The sequence below is a fragment of the Pinus tabuliformis genome, chromosome 3_1 (genome assembly GCF_031772625.1).
Source record: "Pinus tabuliformis cultivar Carrire ecotype Pingquan chromosome 3_1, CPIR1, whole genome shotgun sequence".
Taxonomy (NCBI): domain Eukaryota; kingdom Viridiplantae; phylum Streptophyta; class Pinopsida; order Pinales; family Pinaceae; genus Pinus; species Pinus tabuliformis.
The window spans coordinates 294,663,466-294,681,242 of record NC_142301.1 but is presented as its reverse complement, the minus strand read 5'-3'; the positions used below and the strand labels follow the sequence as shown (position 1 = coordinate 294,681,242).

The 17,777-nt window shown below is 40.9% G+C and overlaps 1 protein-coding gene across 1 annotated transcript in view; it reads left to right on the top strand.

Annotated features, from left to right (window-relative positions):
• LOC149186941 (ABC transporter G family member 28-like) overlaps window positions 1-17,777 on the top strand; it is a 198,154-nt gene that overhangs the window by 104,570 nt on the left and 75,807 nt on the right. Inside the window, 8 exon segments of the mRNA XM_089409505.1 lie at window positions 11,396-11,469; window positions 11,682-12,613; window positions 13,434-13,730; window positions 14,007-14,389; window positions 14,392-14,506; window positions 14,630-14,778; window positions 15,073-15,362; window positions 15,471-15,604. Of these exon segments, the coding sequence (XP_089265631.1) occupies window positions 11,396-11,469; window positions 11,682-12,613; window positions 13,434-13,730; window positions 14,007-14,389; window positions 14,392-14,506; window positions 14,630-14,778; window positions 15,073-15,362; window positions 15,471-15,604 (2,374 nt within the window).

Genomic DNA, 17,777 nt, shown 5'->3' with positions numbered 1-17,777 from the left:
GGGGTGACATGTCCATGGTACATCCCTGAAGTGGTAGTTGGCAAATGATATAATGATGGAATGGAGTGAGGATCAGGGAAATCATCTAGACCACATGTCAAGGTGCAAGGGTGGCTATAAAAGGGAAGCCCACACCTGGGTACATGAGTGTAGGAGGGAGAAAATCATGGTACATGAGTTACCCCGACCTTTTTTTTCCACCCTTCTTCATATGATTTTTGCCTTTGATTGATTTTTCGTCATAACTGCTTGGGGCTTCAGGGGATGGAGAGCATGATCTGTAATATATAGCAGTTGATACCCCCTTGAGGTGGGGTAGTTCATCGCCCACCAAGGGTTTGAACAATCATGGGTTCCTTAATGATGGAGGGGGCTCATCTAGGGCCCATAGGAACTAGGGTGATGGCCGTGGATAAGGGGTAGAGTTCATGTTTGGCATTTTCCCATGTGCTAAATTTGTGTGTCTCGACCATCTTTTGCATTTTGTGGTACATTTCCTGTTGAGAGTGGCCAATTTATGTTTCTTATTTCTTTTTAGCTGCATCAACCTCTAGGGCATCGTTCCAGGCCCAACCCAATGGTGTTGACAAGGGGAGTGGGAGCTAACCCTATGTGACCTAGTGGACACATGTGGACCCAGATGGAAAAAGAGATGAATGGGGCTAAAATGAGTGGAAGGGGAGCAATGTAGGTGGTATCGAGAAGTGGGACCACACAACTAAAATCGGGTTTTCCATGTAGTGCCATCCCTAAAGCTAATGGCCGGTAAAGGAGATCCCACATGACTAGGATACAAGGGTAACCATGAAATCAGGAAATGGAGACAAGAATACAGACCTAACCTACTCCTTCCGCAGAATGCCCCCACCAATTCATGCCCAAAAGTGCCCATGATAAGTAAGGAAAATTACTCATGTTAATTTTAGGTATGGTCTATGCTTAGAGCAATTTATTTCAATTTTCACAGTTAGCTCAATATCTTTTCCAGATTAGCAATCACATCAACATTAAAATAAACTGCAGATAGAACATAAACATAAATTGCAGAAGACAAGCCAAGAGAAGAGGACACAAGATGTGGTGCTAGCCAGGGACAAACCCTAATGTGGGGAAACCCTTGATCAATTCTTCTGATATGTTCTTCAATAGTTCAGCAGAGAGAGAGAGAGAAAGATAGTACATTTACAATCTAGATAAGGGAATAGATCATCTCTAAGAAGATGATATATGAGATCATTTGAAGACATGCTGCTTCAACTAATTCTCCAAGGTGACTCCTTCACCTATCATTGTGTCACATCTCGTCGTCACGCTACACCTCACTGCACCATGCTGCACCCATCATCACAATGCTGGACCTTATGACCATGTTGTACACATCATACTGCTGCACCTTATGCTGCATTGTTGTCCCAGTGTTTAGCATTGTTGTACCTTGTGCCATTGCAGCACCATGCTGTCACCCATGCGCTTGCTGCACCAAGTACCATACCACTGTCTCAATGTGCTTGCAGCACTATGCTTGCTGCACCTTATTGTTGTTGCTGTCCCATGTACCATACTATTGTAGCACCATGAACTTGCTGCACTAAATACTAGATGTCCCATGTGTCTCCGCTGCACAATGTCACAATGTCATTGATCATTGTGCTGTTCCAACAAGCTGCTATCCCATCATTGTGTTGTCCAATGAGTTTGCAGCACCATGTACCTTTGTTGCCATGTCACAATGTCATTGTTGTCCTTGCATCTTTGCAGCACTATGTAGCCTTGTTGTCCATGCATCTTTGCAACTCTATCTAGCCTTGCTATCCATGCATCTTTGCAGCACTTATGTAGCGTTGCTGTCCATGCATCCTTGCAGCACTTATGTAGCCTTGCTGACTATGCATCTTTGCAGCACTATCTAGCCTTTTTGTTCATGCATCTTTGCAGCCCTTATGTAGCCTTGCTGTCCATGCATCTTTGCAACACTTATGTAGCCTTGCTGTCCATGCATCTTTGCAGCTCTAAACCGTACCTAGAAACAATGTTTCGGTCTGCCTTTAGGACAACATTTAGGGCTGCCTTAGAACAACGTTTAGGGCTGCCTTTAGGACATCATTTAGGGCTGCCTTAGAACAACGTTTAGGGCTGCCTTTAGGACAACATTTAGGGTTGCCTTTAGGACAGCATTTAGGGCTGCCTTAGAACAATGTTTAAGGCTGCTTTTAAGATAGCGTTAGGGCTGCCTTAGAACAACGTTTAAGGCTGTCTTCTTTGCTGCAGCTAGGGCAGCCTCTTTTCCTCCAATGTCTAGGGCTTCCACTCCTAGATTTCTCTTCCACTAAAACCCAAGACAAGTGGAGAGAAATCAAGATAGAAATGTGTGTAGATATGACTATCAGGTCATCTCCTTTTATACTAAAACGTTGAGCACATGTGGGGTTTATTTGGTCGCTGGCCGACCTTGACGAATTGTCTTATAACACAAATAAATTCATAAATTCATAACTCCATAAATACTTATTGGAATCGGATGATCTTTAGATCAATCCTACACCTCTCGACGAGAGGAGTCCAAGAAAAATATCAACTGCCATAAATAAGATGACCCACATGGAGTTTGGCTCTAGTTTCCAATTTTAACACTCCCTCTCAACTACGGAGAATTCCATCCGCTGATCCATTTGTCCAACTGTACTATCTCTGCCATCAGTTTCCTGCACTACTCTGCTCTACTCTGCTGAACCATGAAGAAGAAGAATTGATCAAGAATGTCTCATACCATTCTCTACTGACCCGAAGTCAGTTCCATATGAAGAGGGTGTGTCATACCACTCTTACTGACCCGAAGTCAGGTTCATTGATCCCAGATCAATATCACAAGAGAGTGTCTCAAACCACTCATACTAGTCCTAGATCAGTTTCATTGATCCCAGATCAATGGAGGTCATCCTAGCATAGGGAGTACGGTAGATACAATGATGCGTCCATTGATAGTACTACTAATGGTCCCTAACCCCATTTCCCTACTCATTGATCAGATGAGAGGCACTTCCCATGAGTCCCAGACTACATGGGTAGGATGCCTTGACAAGAGAACTAATCATCCTGATCATCCTTGTCCACAGGAGAACGAATCATCCTGTTCCACAGTCGCCACGGGAGAACTAATCATCCCGACCCACAGGAGAACTAATCATCCTATTCCACAGTTGCCACAAGAGAACTAATCATCCCGACCCATAGGAGAACTAATCATCCTGTTCCACAGTCGCCACGGGATATCACAGGAAAGGCTGAGCCATTCACCCTGTACATAGCGCACCATTAGGGGAGGGTGAGTCGCCCTATGGTCGTGTGTTGCTCCAGTAAGTACCCCAAGCCCCTCGGAGCTCCCTGAGCTCAATGCATGCAACATGTAGGACCCTTATAAGGTTTCTCAACGACTCCAAGTCGTTCGGGAAAGTCACAGATTTGACCTTTCCCTGGGGCTTTGACAAAAAGTTTGCGACTTGTACATCAGTCGCAATGCGATGGAGCCTCCTCGCTCATCGACTTACCATATCCCAGATAAGGTAGTATCTCATGTTTATCTGCTGGAGCAATCATCGAATATGGGATTCCTCAACAATTGAATCCTCCCTTGGTTATTACAGAGGATCACAATGGTATTCATCATGTGTACAAACAACTCATTGAAGAGCTTCCACAACCAGGCAACTTCATACGAGATCATACTTGTAGCTATGTATTCAGTCTCGACGGTGCTTATAGCAACCGACTTCTGCTTCCTTCTCATCCATGATATCAAAGCAGAATCCAAAGAGAACCAACACTGAGAAGTGCTCTAGTGATCCTCCACACTGCCTACCCAGTCAGCATTCGAATAATCATGCAGCGTCATATTTTCGGCAGTGTATCTCAATCTATGAGAGATTGTGCCCCGAAGATATCTCAGAAGATTCTTGGCACTAATCCAGTGAGGGTCAATAAAACATAAGCTCACCATGCTAATTGCAAAACGTATGTCCGGACAGAAGTTCACCAAGAACATCAATGTGAATGAGTTTATGAAACTCAGAGGCATTTCCCAAATCTGGTTCGGCATCACTACCATATAACTTCTAAAAGTTAAGATCCACGAGGTAGTCACGAGCTTGCAGTTTACTATTCCACATCCGTAATCCAACTCCCTCTTACTTCTGCAAATGAGAGGGTCTGCACCTGTCAGAAATAGGTCATCCTTAGAAGGTGCCAGTATGAGAGGTCTATCATCCACAACCTTCGAGCAATGCTTTGGATCAGTTTCACTCCTAGTGAATCTCAACTTCATCAGACAGCTATCAATCCTCTCATATGACGCCTAGGGTGTTTTGCTTCAAGCCATAAAGGGCTTTCTTCCACCTGTATACATGAGATTCCCGATCATGAATCTCAAATTCCTCGGGTTGTTCCAAACCTGTGAACCTGCTACATGAGGGGAATGGTCCCCTTGTAAGATTTTCCTTTGGTACATCTCGGTCATGTACCTTCATGCTCTTCTTGAATTCAGGCATCCTTGTCACCATCTGACTCACATCGGGTAGGGCCCCATAATAAGTAGACCTCTAGTGCTATAGATGAGATGTGACCACTGACATGGTCTCCAATGGACCATCCTCCAACGTTTCATCGCTGAATGCCACCTTGAAACCTTTCACTTCCATTGCCGAAATGGACACCAGGTTCTTCTTGCGATCAGGTACATAAAGAGATTCTCGTAAATGAATCGAGTTACCCTCATTCAATCTACGGGTACCATTCCCTACACCCTTTCCGGGATAGGTGGCATCGGCTCCAAGTATAATCCCACGATTGTTTCCATCTCTACTAAATTAGAGAGATCACCCTTTTATCCGATGAAGTGCCTTGAAGCACTACAATCAATAAGCTAGATTCCCAAAGAATCTGAAGGAGAGGGCCAATACAAGATAATGCTTCTTTGTCTTATCAAAAACAACATTTGATTCTTCATCCCTGGGGTTCCTTGCTTTCTTGAAGAGTCGCCTATTTCCTTGATGACCTGCATTACCTATCATTCCTCTGATCATTGAAGATGTCCCTGGAATGATTGTTATCTTCATCAAGTGATGTGTCCCTACCATTCGGACACTCCTTCGCATAATGGTCGGACTTATTACTACCAAGGCATCTGCCTTTCCTTCCACCCTTAGATCCAGACTTCCCATTGAAGTGATCTTTAGGTGGGCCATTGGAAGCTTCCGCTATGCCATTCTAATAATATTCTCTGCTTCAACTTCACCCTTGGCGAATTTGAAGAGGGATGAGGAATCCATTGATCCTTTTGTCCTTTCCCAACTGTCTTCGGTGATTGCTCTTTCACTCTTGCTTGGGCTTTGTCTTCACCTTAGCTCTGATACCATGTTAATTTTAGGTATGTTCTATGCTTAGAGCAATTTATTTCAATTTTCACAGTTAGTTCAATATCTTTTCCAGATTAGCAATCACATAAGCATTAAAATAAACTGCAGATAGAACATAAACATAAATCATAGAAGACAAGTCAAGACAAGAGGACAGGATGTGGCGCTAGCCAAGGACAAACCCTAATGTGGGGAAACCCTTGATCAATTCTTCTTATATGTTCTTCAATAGTTTAGCAGAGAAACAGAGAGAGTACATTTACAACAGAAGTCAACACTTTGACTTATCTAGATAAGAGAATAGATCATCTCTAAGAAGATGATACATGAGATCAGTTGAAGACATGTTGCTTCAACTGATTCTCCAAGGTGACTCCTTCACCTATCATTGTGCTGCATCTCGTCGTCATGCTGCACCTCACTGCACCATGCTACACCCTTCATCACAACGCTGGACCTCATGATCATGTTGTACACATCATACTGCTGCACCTTATGTTGCATTGTTGTCCCAGTGTTTAGCACTGTTGTACCTTGTGCCACTGCAGCACCATGCTGTCACCCATGTGCTTGCTGCACCAAGTACCATACTGCTGTCCCAATGTGCTTGCAGCACTATGCTTGCTGCACCTTGTTGTTGTTGCTGTCCCATGTACCATACTATTGTAGCACCATGAACTTGCTGCACTAAATACTAGATGTCCCATGTATCTCTGCTGCACAATGTCACAATGTCATTGATCATTGTTGTTGTCCCAACAAGCTACTGTGCCATCATTGTGCTGTCCAATGAATTTGCAGCACCATGTACCTTTGCTGCCATGTCACAATGTCATTGCTGTCCATGCATCTTTGCAGCACTATGTAGCCTTGTTGTCCATGCATCTTTGCAGCACTTATGTAGCCTTGTTGTCCATGCATCTTTGTAGCACTATCTAGCCTTGCTGTCCATGCATCTTTGCAGCACTTATGTAGCCTTGCTGTCCATGCATCTTTGCAGCACTATCTAGCCTTGTTGTCCATGCATCTTTGCAACACTATGTAGCCTTGTTGTCCATGCATCTTTGCAACACTATCTAGCCTTGCTGTCCATGCATCTTTACAACACTTATGTAACCTTGCTGTCCATGTATCTTTGCAGCTCTAAACCGTACCTAGAAACAGCGTTTAGGGCTGCCTTTAGGACAGCGTTTAGGGCTGCCTTTAGGACAACATTTAGGGCTGCCTTAGAACAACGTTTAGGCATAGTTTTAAAAACTGTTTTTAAAAACCGATTACCGGTCTAACCGGCCAGTTAGCAAGCCCGCCGGTCTAAACCGGCCAAAAAACCCGGTTTGAATGCCCATTTCTCCATTTTTTTGCCCTAACCGGTGAAAACCGGCCGGTTTAGGACGGAACCGGCCGGTTTGTATCAAACCGGCTGGTTTTGTCCTAAACTGGCCGGTTTTAGGCACGCCCACCATAAAGTTTAAAAAGCATATTTTTGACTGTGTTTCAGGGGTTTTGGGGGGAAACTAAGGGTGTTTCAACCCTAACAATGTTGGCAATTAATGGTAATGTTAAATTCTTAAAGTAAAAGGACTTTTACTTAAATTTTTAACATTACCATGAAATGACTCAGGATGTTTGAGAGTGGTTTCGACCTCATTGGATTTCATATGGAGAAACTAGAATTTTAGATTTCACTCAAAATTCAACAAACTTGATGGTTTTCAGGATTTCATGGTTTGGGGTTAAACAATAAATGCAATCAGAGCTCCAAATGATGAGCAAAACTCCTGATCTAGATCCCATTGTGTTGGACGATATTGATCCAACATCAAAATGGGTGGAGGAGACTGAAGAACCTGTGTTTGAGGCTGATTTTGATATTGACATGGCTTTAGCGGGGGATGACACAGATTATGTGGTGGCATCAGAACTAGGATCAGTAGCGGCATCAAGGAAAGGCAAAGAACCAATGGAAGGCACTAGTCATGCAGGTCGACAAACTCGTGCTTCCATTAGGTCCACTTCTATTGTCATTGGGGGCATTGATACTGAGGTTGCAGATCAGGCCGAGGCATCCTTAGACTCTGAACCAGATGATGTCTATGTAGCTCCTGATGATGATCCTGTGTCTAGTAGTGGTGATGAACTTGATGATTGATCATGTGTACACTGTAGACTTGTAGTAGGCCAATGGCCTCATAGCTTGCAACATTGTTTTTGGACTTTATAGGCCATTTAGAGCCTCATTTCTTATGTAGTTTGCTATTTTGTCGATGATATGTATTGCACTCGGTGCCATTTTGATATATTCACCTTTACATGGTATATAAATGAGCAAAATTTGTATATTTTGTCTCTATTGGCTTGGAATCATGGTTTTACATCTTAAAAATAGTTTTGTTTCATTAAAATTAATTATTTAATGTATTTTTTTAAAAATAGTTCATTTAGACCAAACCAGTCCTGGTTAGACCGGTTCCGATCGGTAAACTGGTTCATTAGGTGGACCGGTCCGGTCACCGGTTCCGGTTTTAAAAACTATGCGTTTACAGCTGCCTTTAGGACAGCATTTAGGGCTGCCTTAAAACAACGTTTAGGGCTGCCTTTAGGATAGCGTTAGGGCTGCCTTAGAACAACGTTTAGGGCTGCTTTCTTTTCTGTGGCTAGGGCAACCTCTTTTCCTCTAACATCTAGGGCTTCCACTCCTAGATTTCTCTTCCACTAAAACCCAAGGCAAGTGGAGAGGAATCAAGATAGAAGTGTGTGTAGAAATGACTATCAAGTCATCTCCTTTAATACTAAAACATTGAGCACATGTGGGGTTTATTTGGTTGCTAGCCGACCTTGACGAATTGTCTTATAACACAAATAAATTCATAACTCCATGAATACTTATCGGAATTGGATGATATTTAGATCAATCCTACACCCCTCGATGAGAGGAGTCCAAAAAAAATATCAGCTGCCATAAATAAGATGACCCACATGGAGTTTGGCCCTAGTTGCCAATTTTAACAACTCAACTATACCAATGAAAAGCCATACCTTTGGCCTTCAAACATACATTCATAACAAATAGGCGAGGGACCACATGGCTAGCTCAGGTGGTGGAGAAAATGGCACATCGAGTTATCTGGGGCCGCAAGGGGTTGTTCGCTGCCCACTGAGGACCATCTAGGAGAAAAAATTTCTCCTATGCATACTACCCACAGGTGGTGGGTAACACGATCGAAACCCTCCAACTGCATGAGCTTACGAGCCTGTGGTTATGAACAAAATTTTCATGTGTCATGCCTGCGGTCAGAAACCAAAAACCCTAGACACGTGTGAGCTTCAGACACCACAATCTCAAACTTGTGCGAGCAAATTTTTCACGAACTATCTCTGACCTGTACGAGCCAACCCAAAGAAAGAAGAAGAATGATCTAGGATGATTGTCCAAATGAGGGTCACTTCACTTAAATTTATAACCTGCCAAGGGTGACCAATTTATCTTTTGGGCTGACCTGATCAAATATGCACATGTGGGGCTTAATTCAAAAATACACTTTCCCTTGTCCAAATTGAGCGCTTCAATAGTCAAGATTAGTCCTCATGAAAAGAGGAATCTCGTCCCATGGTTGGAATTTGTCACTGAGTTGCCAAATTAACAAGCAATGGGCTTTGTACCGAAAGTCCTGGGTGAAAGACCAAGTGAAAAATGATTTGTTTAATCATTGGATGCATGAGGGGCACCCTTGATGGACTAAGGGGCACCTATGGTTTCAATGATGTTGCAAAAGACAAATGAAATAATCTCATTTCTTATTTTAGTGGGTTTTGATAAGTTAAATTCAAGTTGGCTTCCGCTAAAAGTCATACCCCTTACTGAAATGTGAGGCCACCAATGACACTATAAATAGAGGTGAGATGAAGCTCATTGGGATATCACCAAGTGCAATCTCATCAAGAGAAGACTTCACAAGAAGATCACAGACCTCAAAGGAGCTGAGTCAGCAAAGACAGAAGGACGAGTTTTATTCCTTGTCTTATGTTCTGGCCTGACTGAGTTTGACAAGGTTTGTTCATGAAGTTTTGGGCATGTGTATTGTGCATCATCTCTGTGCATCTAGCTGTGACATTTTCTGAAGTTGAAGAGAGGGTCAAGACCTTTTTTCGTGCTGGATAGGAGGCTGCAAGGCTTATGATAAGGCAAGGATAAGGGGCTGAAGATCTGCGCAAGAGATTTAGGGCCAGCAAGAGAGGTGACCGCAAACATAAGTGTGACTGAGGTAGCTGCAGGAGATTCGAACTGTGTTGCTGCAGAGATCAGTGAATTAGGCCGAGAATCTTAGTCAAAATGTTGACGAGGACCGAGGATCTTTGGGAGTTGTGTCGGGTTCTTAAAGAGGTATGGTTGTGATCTTATGTTTGATGAATTGTTGGTGTGGAAAGATTTGTCAACAAGGGTTTTGAACAACAATGTTTATGTGCCCTAGTACTGTGATATTGGTGGAGCAATACCTCTATTATGAGGTTGTGTGTTGTATGCCCTAGATCAGTCATCTTAAGTGTGTCAAGGGATTGTGTGCGGGATGATTTGAAAAACCCTAAGTACAGTGAGTACCGAAGGTCCAATCGTATTGTTAGAGGGCAGATTTGCAGACCCTAAGAGCAGTGACTTTGGTGGAGCAAAGTTGGTGTGTGAGGGCAGAATTGTGAAGACTTATGTTCAGTCTTCTTCGAGAAGCAGGAGGATTGATAGAGGCAGTTTGTTAAGCAGTTGTACAAGAGTATCTGAAGTTGCAGACCTTCTTGTGAGCAACAGTGGCAGCGGTATTGGAGCAGTAGTATCATCTGCAAGTACAGGTGGCAAAGGACCTGCGAAGTGTTCAAGGTACGTGGACCGAAAGGGCTGGTGTGAGATCTCCTTCAGCAAGTAAGTCAAGTGTGTCTTGGTCAAGGGTAGACTGAGTGTAATCGTAAGGGCCATGATCCCTAGTATGGGAGCCCTGTTTGTTGTATTAAAGTTGTAATATAACAAGTTTTTGGTTTGCAAAAATTTCTTGTGTACTACATTGATTCACTGTTGTACATTTTCTGCTGTGCAAAGTGCTTATGTTGTGGCATTTTAGTGTGTTTATGATCATGTTTTAGACATAGACCTGATTCTAAAGTGCCAAGGGAAAATCAACACCTCCTATAACCCTAAGGCCTCAGAGGATGTCCCACTGGACTATGGTCAAATACTAACCTCCCTAGAAGAGTGAGAGAACAGGTTTATAGTCAAGTTTGGTCAGTCATCTAGATCACCCCTTAATCCATGTTATAATGCCCAAAACATTAAGTAAAAGCACATGATTGCAAGATGGTTAAAGTACCTCTCGAATGGTGACCCACCTTCCTTCAAGAGGAATGTCGGATGGTGAGAGGTGTCTGACTGGTCCAAATGGCGGATGAATATGGCATATCATCATGTACTGAGCAATGTAGGGCTTCTGGCTGGCTATAGATCTTTGGATTTTCTTTATAATCTACAAAGATTTTTGGAAAAAAATTGTAGATCATCAATGAATTGCAAATCTAGAATAGATCTAAACTCAGATAATAACCCTCTTTAAAAAAAACTGAATATTTCAGAATTAATAACACTTTTCCTGATGATAAATAACAAGGAAACACCTCTCTGAAGATGTTCCCCTGCTTGACGAAGAAATCCAAGCTTGAGGTTTGGAGTCTTATTTTTTTAAATGATTCAATACTTTGGCCTTCTCATCACCAACCCTTCTCATTACCATGGCTCTGATACAAGTGTCCTTCACCAACACCTCAATGATAATCACTATGACAAGGATTTGAGAAGGCGATCGTATGTCCTAGGAAATACATAATTTATAGAGTAACTTTATTATTATTACTCTATTAAAATAACAATCTAAATCAATTTTAGGATTATTAGTCTGACAAGCCTACTGTTCAATTTCGAGTGACTGCATATTCTACACTGATAATTGCAGGATGCTATCCACTGACATCATGTCATCCAAATACGGTTAACCAAGACATTCGGGCCTATGGAATCATGCTTATTGTAAGTCACCATTAGTTATCATAAATTAGTTCAAAGTTCTGGTCTTTCAGGTTTTTGATATGATATGAGAGAAAGAAATAGAAGATGGAAAAATTCAGTCTTTTACATGTGAAGCAGATTTTGTACTATTGAGCTGTTAACAATGATTTGTAATTGCTCCTTCACTGTTGAAGTCACTAATGGGAGAATTTATTTCTTGAATAAACATTCAGGTTGTGATCATAACTTTGTTTCTGCTCATCTATAACTGTTCCGATCACATTCTTATCATTCATGAAAGACGAAGAGCCAAATCCAGAGAAGCGGCAGCCCTCTCTGCAAGAGGGAGGACACAAGCACGTGAGAGATGGATATTAGTGAGAGAAGCTGCAAAGCTAAGGGGAAAGGAACTTCAAAGACAGTTCAATCGTACATTTTCATGCAACCAATCTAGTGAGCCTGTAGAAAAACAAGAGATGTTGGCTCCTGGTACATTCCTCTCTGATGATGTGTCAAAATTTCCACTGTCATCGGTTGCTGAAGGTGATTTGCACCAAGGATCATCCATAGAAATAGAACCTGTGTCTGAAAAAACAAGTGACCTGTATGATATCTGCCATGCTTCTATTGATGTACTAGATGATCTTCAGGAGGCTCCCATGTCAGATTTTAGTGCTTACAATGTTAAGAAACAGAAAGCTCACACACCTCATACTGGCTGCAGACGTTCTCATATTTTTGAGTATGCTTATGGTGAAATAGAAAAGGAAAAGATGAAAGAGAAAACCCTCTTGACATTGGAAGAGGTAATTGAAAAGGGTTGTTTATATCAGGCTCAAACTCGACCGAAAATGGAAGTTTCTTTCAGGGATCTTAGCCTTACTCTTAAAGGGAATGGGAAGAAAATACTAAGGAATGTTAATGGGAAACTAATGCCAGGACGTATTGCTGCTGTTATGGGTCCATCCGGTGCTGGAAAAACTACCTTTCTGAATGCTCTGGCAGGCAAGGCTATGGGCTGTGTTGTGACAGGTTCTGTGTTTATTAATGGAAAAGCAGCGTCAATACATTCATACAAAAAAATTATGGGTTTTGTGCCACAAGATGATATCATACATGGAAACTTGACTGTAGAGGAGAATCTTTTGTTTAGCGCAAAATGCAGGTTCTGTTTCCCTCTCTCTTTGTTCTTTACTTTTTCAGCTTTGTATGTTGTTCTTGCAGTTGTGCATTAGATTGGCCCTTAGACTACTCCTGATTTTGTAGACAAGTCCATTGCTGCTGATCTGTCCATTGTTTCTTTCCCTACCTTTGTCTCTGTTTTTCCCTTCTCCTGACCTACTTGTTTCACTGAAGAATGTTTTTCCTTAAACATTTGATTTTTTATTACATTACAAACTATGGGTCAGTCTCTTTCTTTTCCATGTTGCCAAGCTCCCACTCTCCATCCTGTGGGTGAGGATGTGATTGCTGGTACCTTTTCAGCCCCAGGGCCCAAACAACAATTAGCTCATAAAGATCTCAAATCAACAATCAGCTCACAAATAATGCACATGCCACAAAGTGGGATTTGAACCCGGGTGGCAAGGATAACAACATTTCTGTCAACCACTCGTGCTAGACCCAATTGACTATGGGTCAGTCTTATATGTACTTTGACACCATTATGGTTCATCATAAATTCTTATAAATCTAAGTGGTTTGTGTGACTCTTGAGTGTGACTTATAACTGTTTTTTGCCATAGCAATTGATAACTGAAATCACATGGAAAGTAAATAAATATGCAGCATGGTTTCAGTGACTCTTTTTTAAGGCATTTTGTAATGTGGAATGGGGAAATATATGGGGCTGTCAAGCGTTCAGTTAAATGCATCTGGATTGATTTTGTGGATGCTTTGACATCATTTTCATGGAATAAAATCCTATCTTTCTCATAGTTGATAACTTTCTATGGCTGACATGGTACACTTTGGGATGCATGAAGGCTTCCTGTTAACATGTCAGAAGAAGACGAAGTTTTAGTTGTTGAACGTGTCATTGAAGCTTTGGGGTTGCAATCTGTACGAGATTCCTTAGTTGGTACAGTTGAAAAGCGAGGGATCTCTGGAGGACAGAGAAAACGAGTAAATGTTGGGCTTGAGCTGGTAATGGAACCATCTCTTTTGTTCTTAGATGAACCGACATCTGGTTTAGACAGCACTTCTTCACTGTTGCTACTAAAGGCCCTTCGCCGAGAAGCTTTAGCAGGAGTAAATATATGTATGGTACTCCATCAGCCAAGGTTGTATAATCATCACTGCAATGTGATTTTGCTTGAAGTGTGCCATGATTTAAATTAGCAAAAAGGAAAACATGAAAGTGAACAGTCAATTAATTTCTCTCACGTACTGAAGCATATTAGCTTAATAGATGTGCCATTACAGTTTGTGGTTTTACTTGCATGTTTATACTTTTTGACTTACCTCAGATCTTTTAGGAATTGACTGAATACCAGTTTCCAAATGTTCCTTTTTTATTTACAGCTTATGTAACAGATATGCTTGATTTATGATTTCAGTTATGGATTGTTCAAGATATTAGATGATTTAATCCTATTGGCCAACGGTGGATGCACTGTGTATCTTGGACCTGTGGATGAAGTTGAAGAATACTTTTCCAGCCTTGGCATTATATTTCCTGACCGTGTTAATCCACCAGACTACTTTATGGACATTTTAGAGGGGATTATAAAGCCAGAAGGAAGTCCAAATTTTGATTGCAATATTCTTCCTGTTAATTGGATGCAACATAAGGGATATGAGATCCCACGTGATTTACAGGAAGCTTTTGCAAAAACTGGTATCTCAACGAGCAAGGAAACAATCAATGCAGGAATAAAGAAAGAACCTTTTGACATAGAAAAGAAAAGCCAATCTTTTGGAGAAGATTTATCGGAAGAGGTCTGGTGTACATTCAATTGAAGTGGGATAATATTAATCATAACTTCTTAAAGTTTGAAGACCTTTCCAATCGTCAGACCCCTAATTTCATCAAACAATTTAGACTCTACTTGAGAAGGTAATGAACCTATCTAAAAGATGTATATGACAAGTTTGAGGACCAATGTTTCTTTGGTTAACAGCTTATCATCTTACTAAACTCTCCACTTTTAATTCACGAGTAGTTGTTTACTGTGGCCAGAGTTGCTAAACAACGTTTCCGAGACTCCAGCACACAATCACAAGATTACCTTATTTTATTGCTTGCTGGAGCATGTATGGGGATCCTGGCTAAAGTAACAGATACAAACTTTGGAACAGTTGGGTACGCATATACAGTAATTTCAATGCGTGAGTATCAGATCATACTTATGTGATTAACATTAAAGGGGAATTGTATTTTTATCTTATACTACGTGCATTTGACATGGTCTTCTTTGTCCTTTGGGTTGTCTGGTACATATTTCACATTGCAGATCATAGTCTAATCTCTGTTGTTTAATCATAGTATCGTCATACGAGTCTGTATAGTAGTCTTCAACTTCTTTATCTCAAGCACTTTTCAACGACTCATTATTAGAGTTTGATTCAACTGTTCACACTAGAGTTTTTTAACTATTGGGGTTCTTGTTTGTTGACATGCAGCTCTTCTGTGCATGATAGCGGCATTGAGAACATTTTCTCTGGACAGGCTGCAGTATTGGAGAGAGAGTGCGGCTGGCATGAATAAATTAGCTTATTTTCTTGCAAAGGATTCTGTTGATCACTTCAATACAGTGATTAAACCACTCGTTTATCTTTCTATGTTCTATTTTTTCAACAATCCACGGTCAAGCTTTGCAGAAAACTATGTTGTGACACTTGTCCTTGTCTACTGTGTGGTGGGAATAGCCTATATATTTGCCATCACTCTTCATCCAGGATCAGCTCAACTTGTGGGTTATGATATCCTATTAAGTTTTTTTTTTTTTTTTTAACCAATTTCAAAGTGATTTGGTACATGTTTCCTTGCATGCTTAATGAAGTTTTTTGTTCATTAACAGTGTTCTGTACTTTTTCCCGTTGTCTCTACACTGATGGTAACTCAACCAAACTCAAATGGCATTTTAAAGTATCTGACATACTCAACTTATTCACAATGGGCTCTCCAGGCATTTGTGATAGCGAATGTAAAAAGGTGCGATGCACCCTGCTCTTCATTTAATGGAGCAATTTATCCAATTTTTTTTCAATTGTTCAACATTTATTGCATTCCCAAATAACATCATCCTTTGCAGTTCTTGAATATATATATATATATGTTTTTTTTTTAACCATGTAACAAAGCACTCCACCCTCCAGTCCGTAGGTAAGCGTAAGATATTCTTCAAGGCTCAAGGGTATTCAACAACAAGGCTCAAAGACATTACAGCAATATACTTGTGTTGGAGCCAAAATTTATGGAAAAAATTGTGTGGAGAAACTGCAATGTCCAACCAATGTTACTAGACTCGGAATCGGCAAGGCAAAAGAGCGAAGAGTTTTAATTGGATCAGGAAAAAATTGGTGAATTCAATAAATAAAGATATACACATATATTGAATTAAAAAAACATTTATCATTGATATTCAATAAAGCCATGTCCAAACAATGCATAATATCAATAGATGTCCAAAATATCATGAATGAATAAGTATCTCATATATGTTATGATTCCAAACATGATCCAAAGTACTGAGTCTTGACTCCTAACCAGTGAATACATAGAACCAGAAGCATATGCTTCTAAAAGTTTATAAAATACTGCATACTAATTAGTAAAAAAGAGGTAACTGAAATCTCTTGATTGTTGCTGAAATGATACGATAATGCTTTGGTACTAAAATCTTTGACAGAGCGCATGTTGAAGCTAACACTGGGGCACAATACACACTAAGCCTCTATTACACTACAACTCTATTACGTGGAGTAAACTGAAACTGAAATGATGCCTCTATTACCTTCTCGGTGTATGAGTTGTGGGCCTAACCAATGAGAAGTGAGTTACGGATTGACGTTTATTTTTTAACCTAACTAAACCATGCAGCGAAAAATGTAGGAAACCTAAAAGTTAAAACCCGTGTTCGCCGATTTGAGGGCTGAAAATTGCCTCAATCGCCTAAATCACAATTAATCGGTGAGTCACAAGTCAAACTTGTGTTGACCACGAGTCAAACTCGGTAAACGCAAGTTTGACTTGCCCAAAGTTGAATCAGATCATTTGAGGGAAGAGCAAAGTTTGACTCACGATTAATCACGAGTGGTCGGAGATTCATGCTTCATTATGTCCAACGTTTTGGGTGAACACTTCATCCATCTTCAAGGACAATAAGCTTGAAAATTCATGTTGAAGAGAGAGCAAGATCAATTAATTTAAAGATAATTAGGGTTATTTAGCCATTGGAGAAAAAAATTAATTAGCCATTGGAAGAAAAATTAATTAATTAATTAAAGGGTTTTGAACATTTTTTTAAGCAAGCAAAAATTCATTATATTATCAAAAGTTTACATAGAGTACATGCATGGATAAACATGAGTGGACTGTGTTCGAGATGAGTTCGTTATGTCTGCAAAAACCTTCCTAGCCTAAAGCATGCTTGGAAGAAACCATTTTCCCTCAAGTGAGAAACTAGATGGTCTCCCTAAGAGTCTTGAGACCAATTTTTGACATCATAGAACCATAGTGAAAACAAATGTAGCTAAAATTGAGTGGACAGAGACAACAAATGACCACAAGAAAAACAATACTAGCCAAACCCAGTTAAACCTCTTCCAATTGCACCAACTCGGCGTCTTGCTACAATAACTTAGACCTCCTACTGCAGATCTGAAATTTCGACTTCCCTGCAACAACTGTTGCCACACGTGGGAACTTTGATCTTCTTCCTAGAGCCTTCTTCTGTCCTTTGCTTGCCTTTCCTTGTGGCTTAGGGCTTGAGAGATACCCTTAGTAGCCTCCGCTTGCCTTCTTTCCTTCCTTCCATCCAAGATCGAACTAGATGAAACCCTTGTGCAGAAACCCTAGCTTTCTCTAGCATGTGAGAGAGAGAACTAGCCCAAAACACTTCGTCCTTCTTCGACCTCTTCTTCATCCTACCTTTCCTCCTCTTCTTTACATAGAGTGAGAGATAAGTGAGAGTGCTTTTGGAGGACGAGTTCCTCTCCTTATATAGGCTTCTTAAAGGGGTAGATGTGGCTCTTCAATTAGGCTAACTTGACAGCTTCTAGGCCGACTTGATCTTGGAGGGTATTTCGACTCTTTAAGAGACAAAAATAATTTTCCTTTACAAATTACAATGTGCCCATTGGGGTATTCAATATATGACAATGAT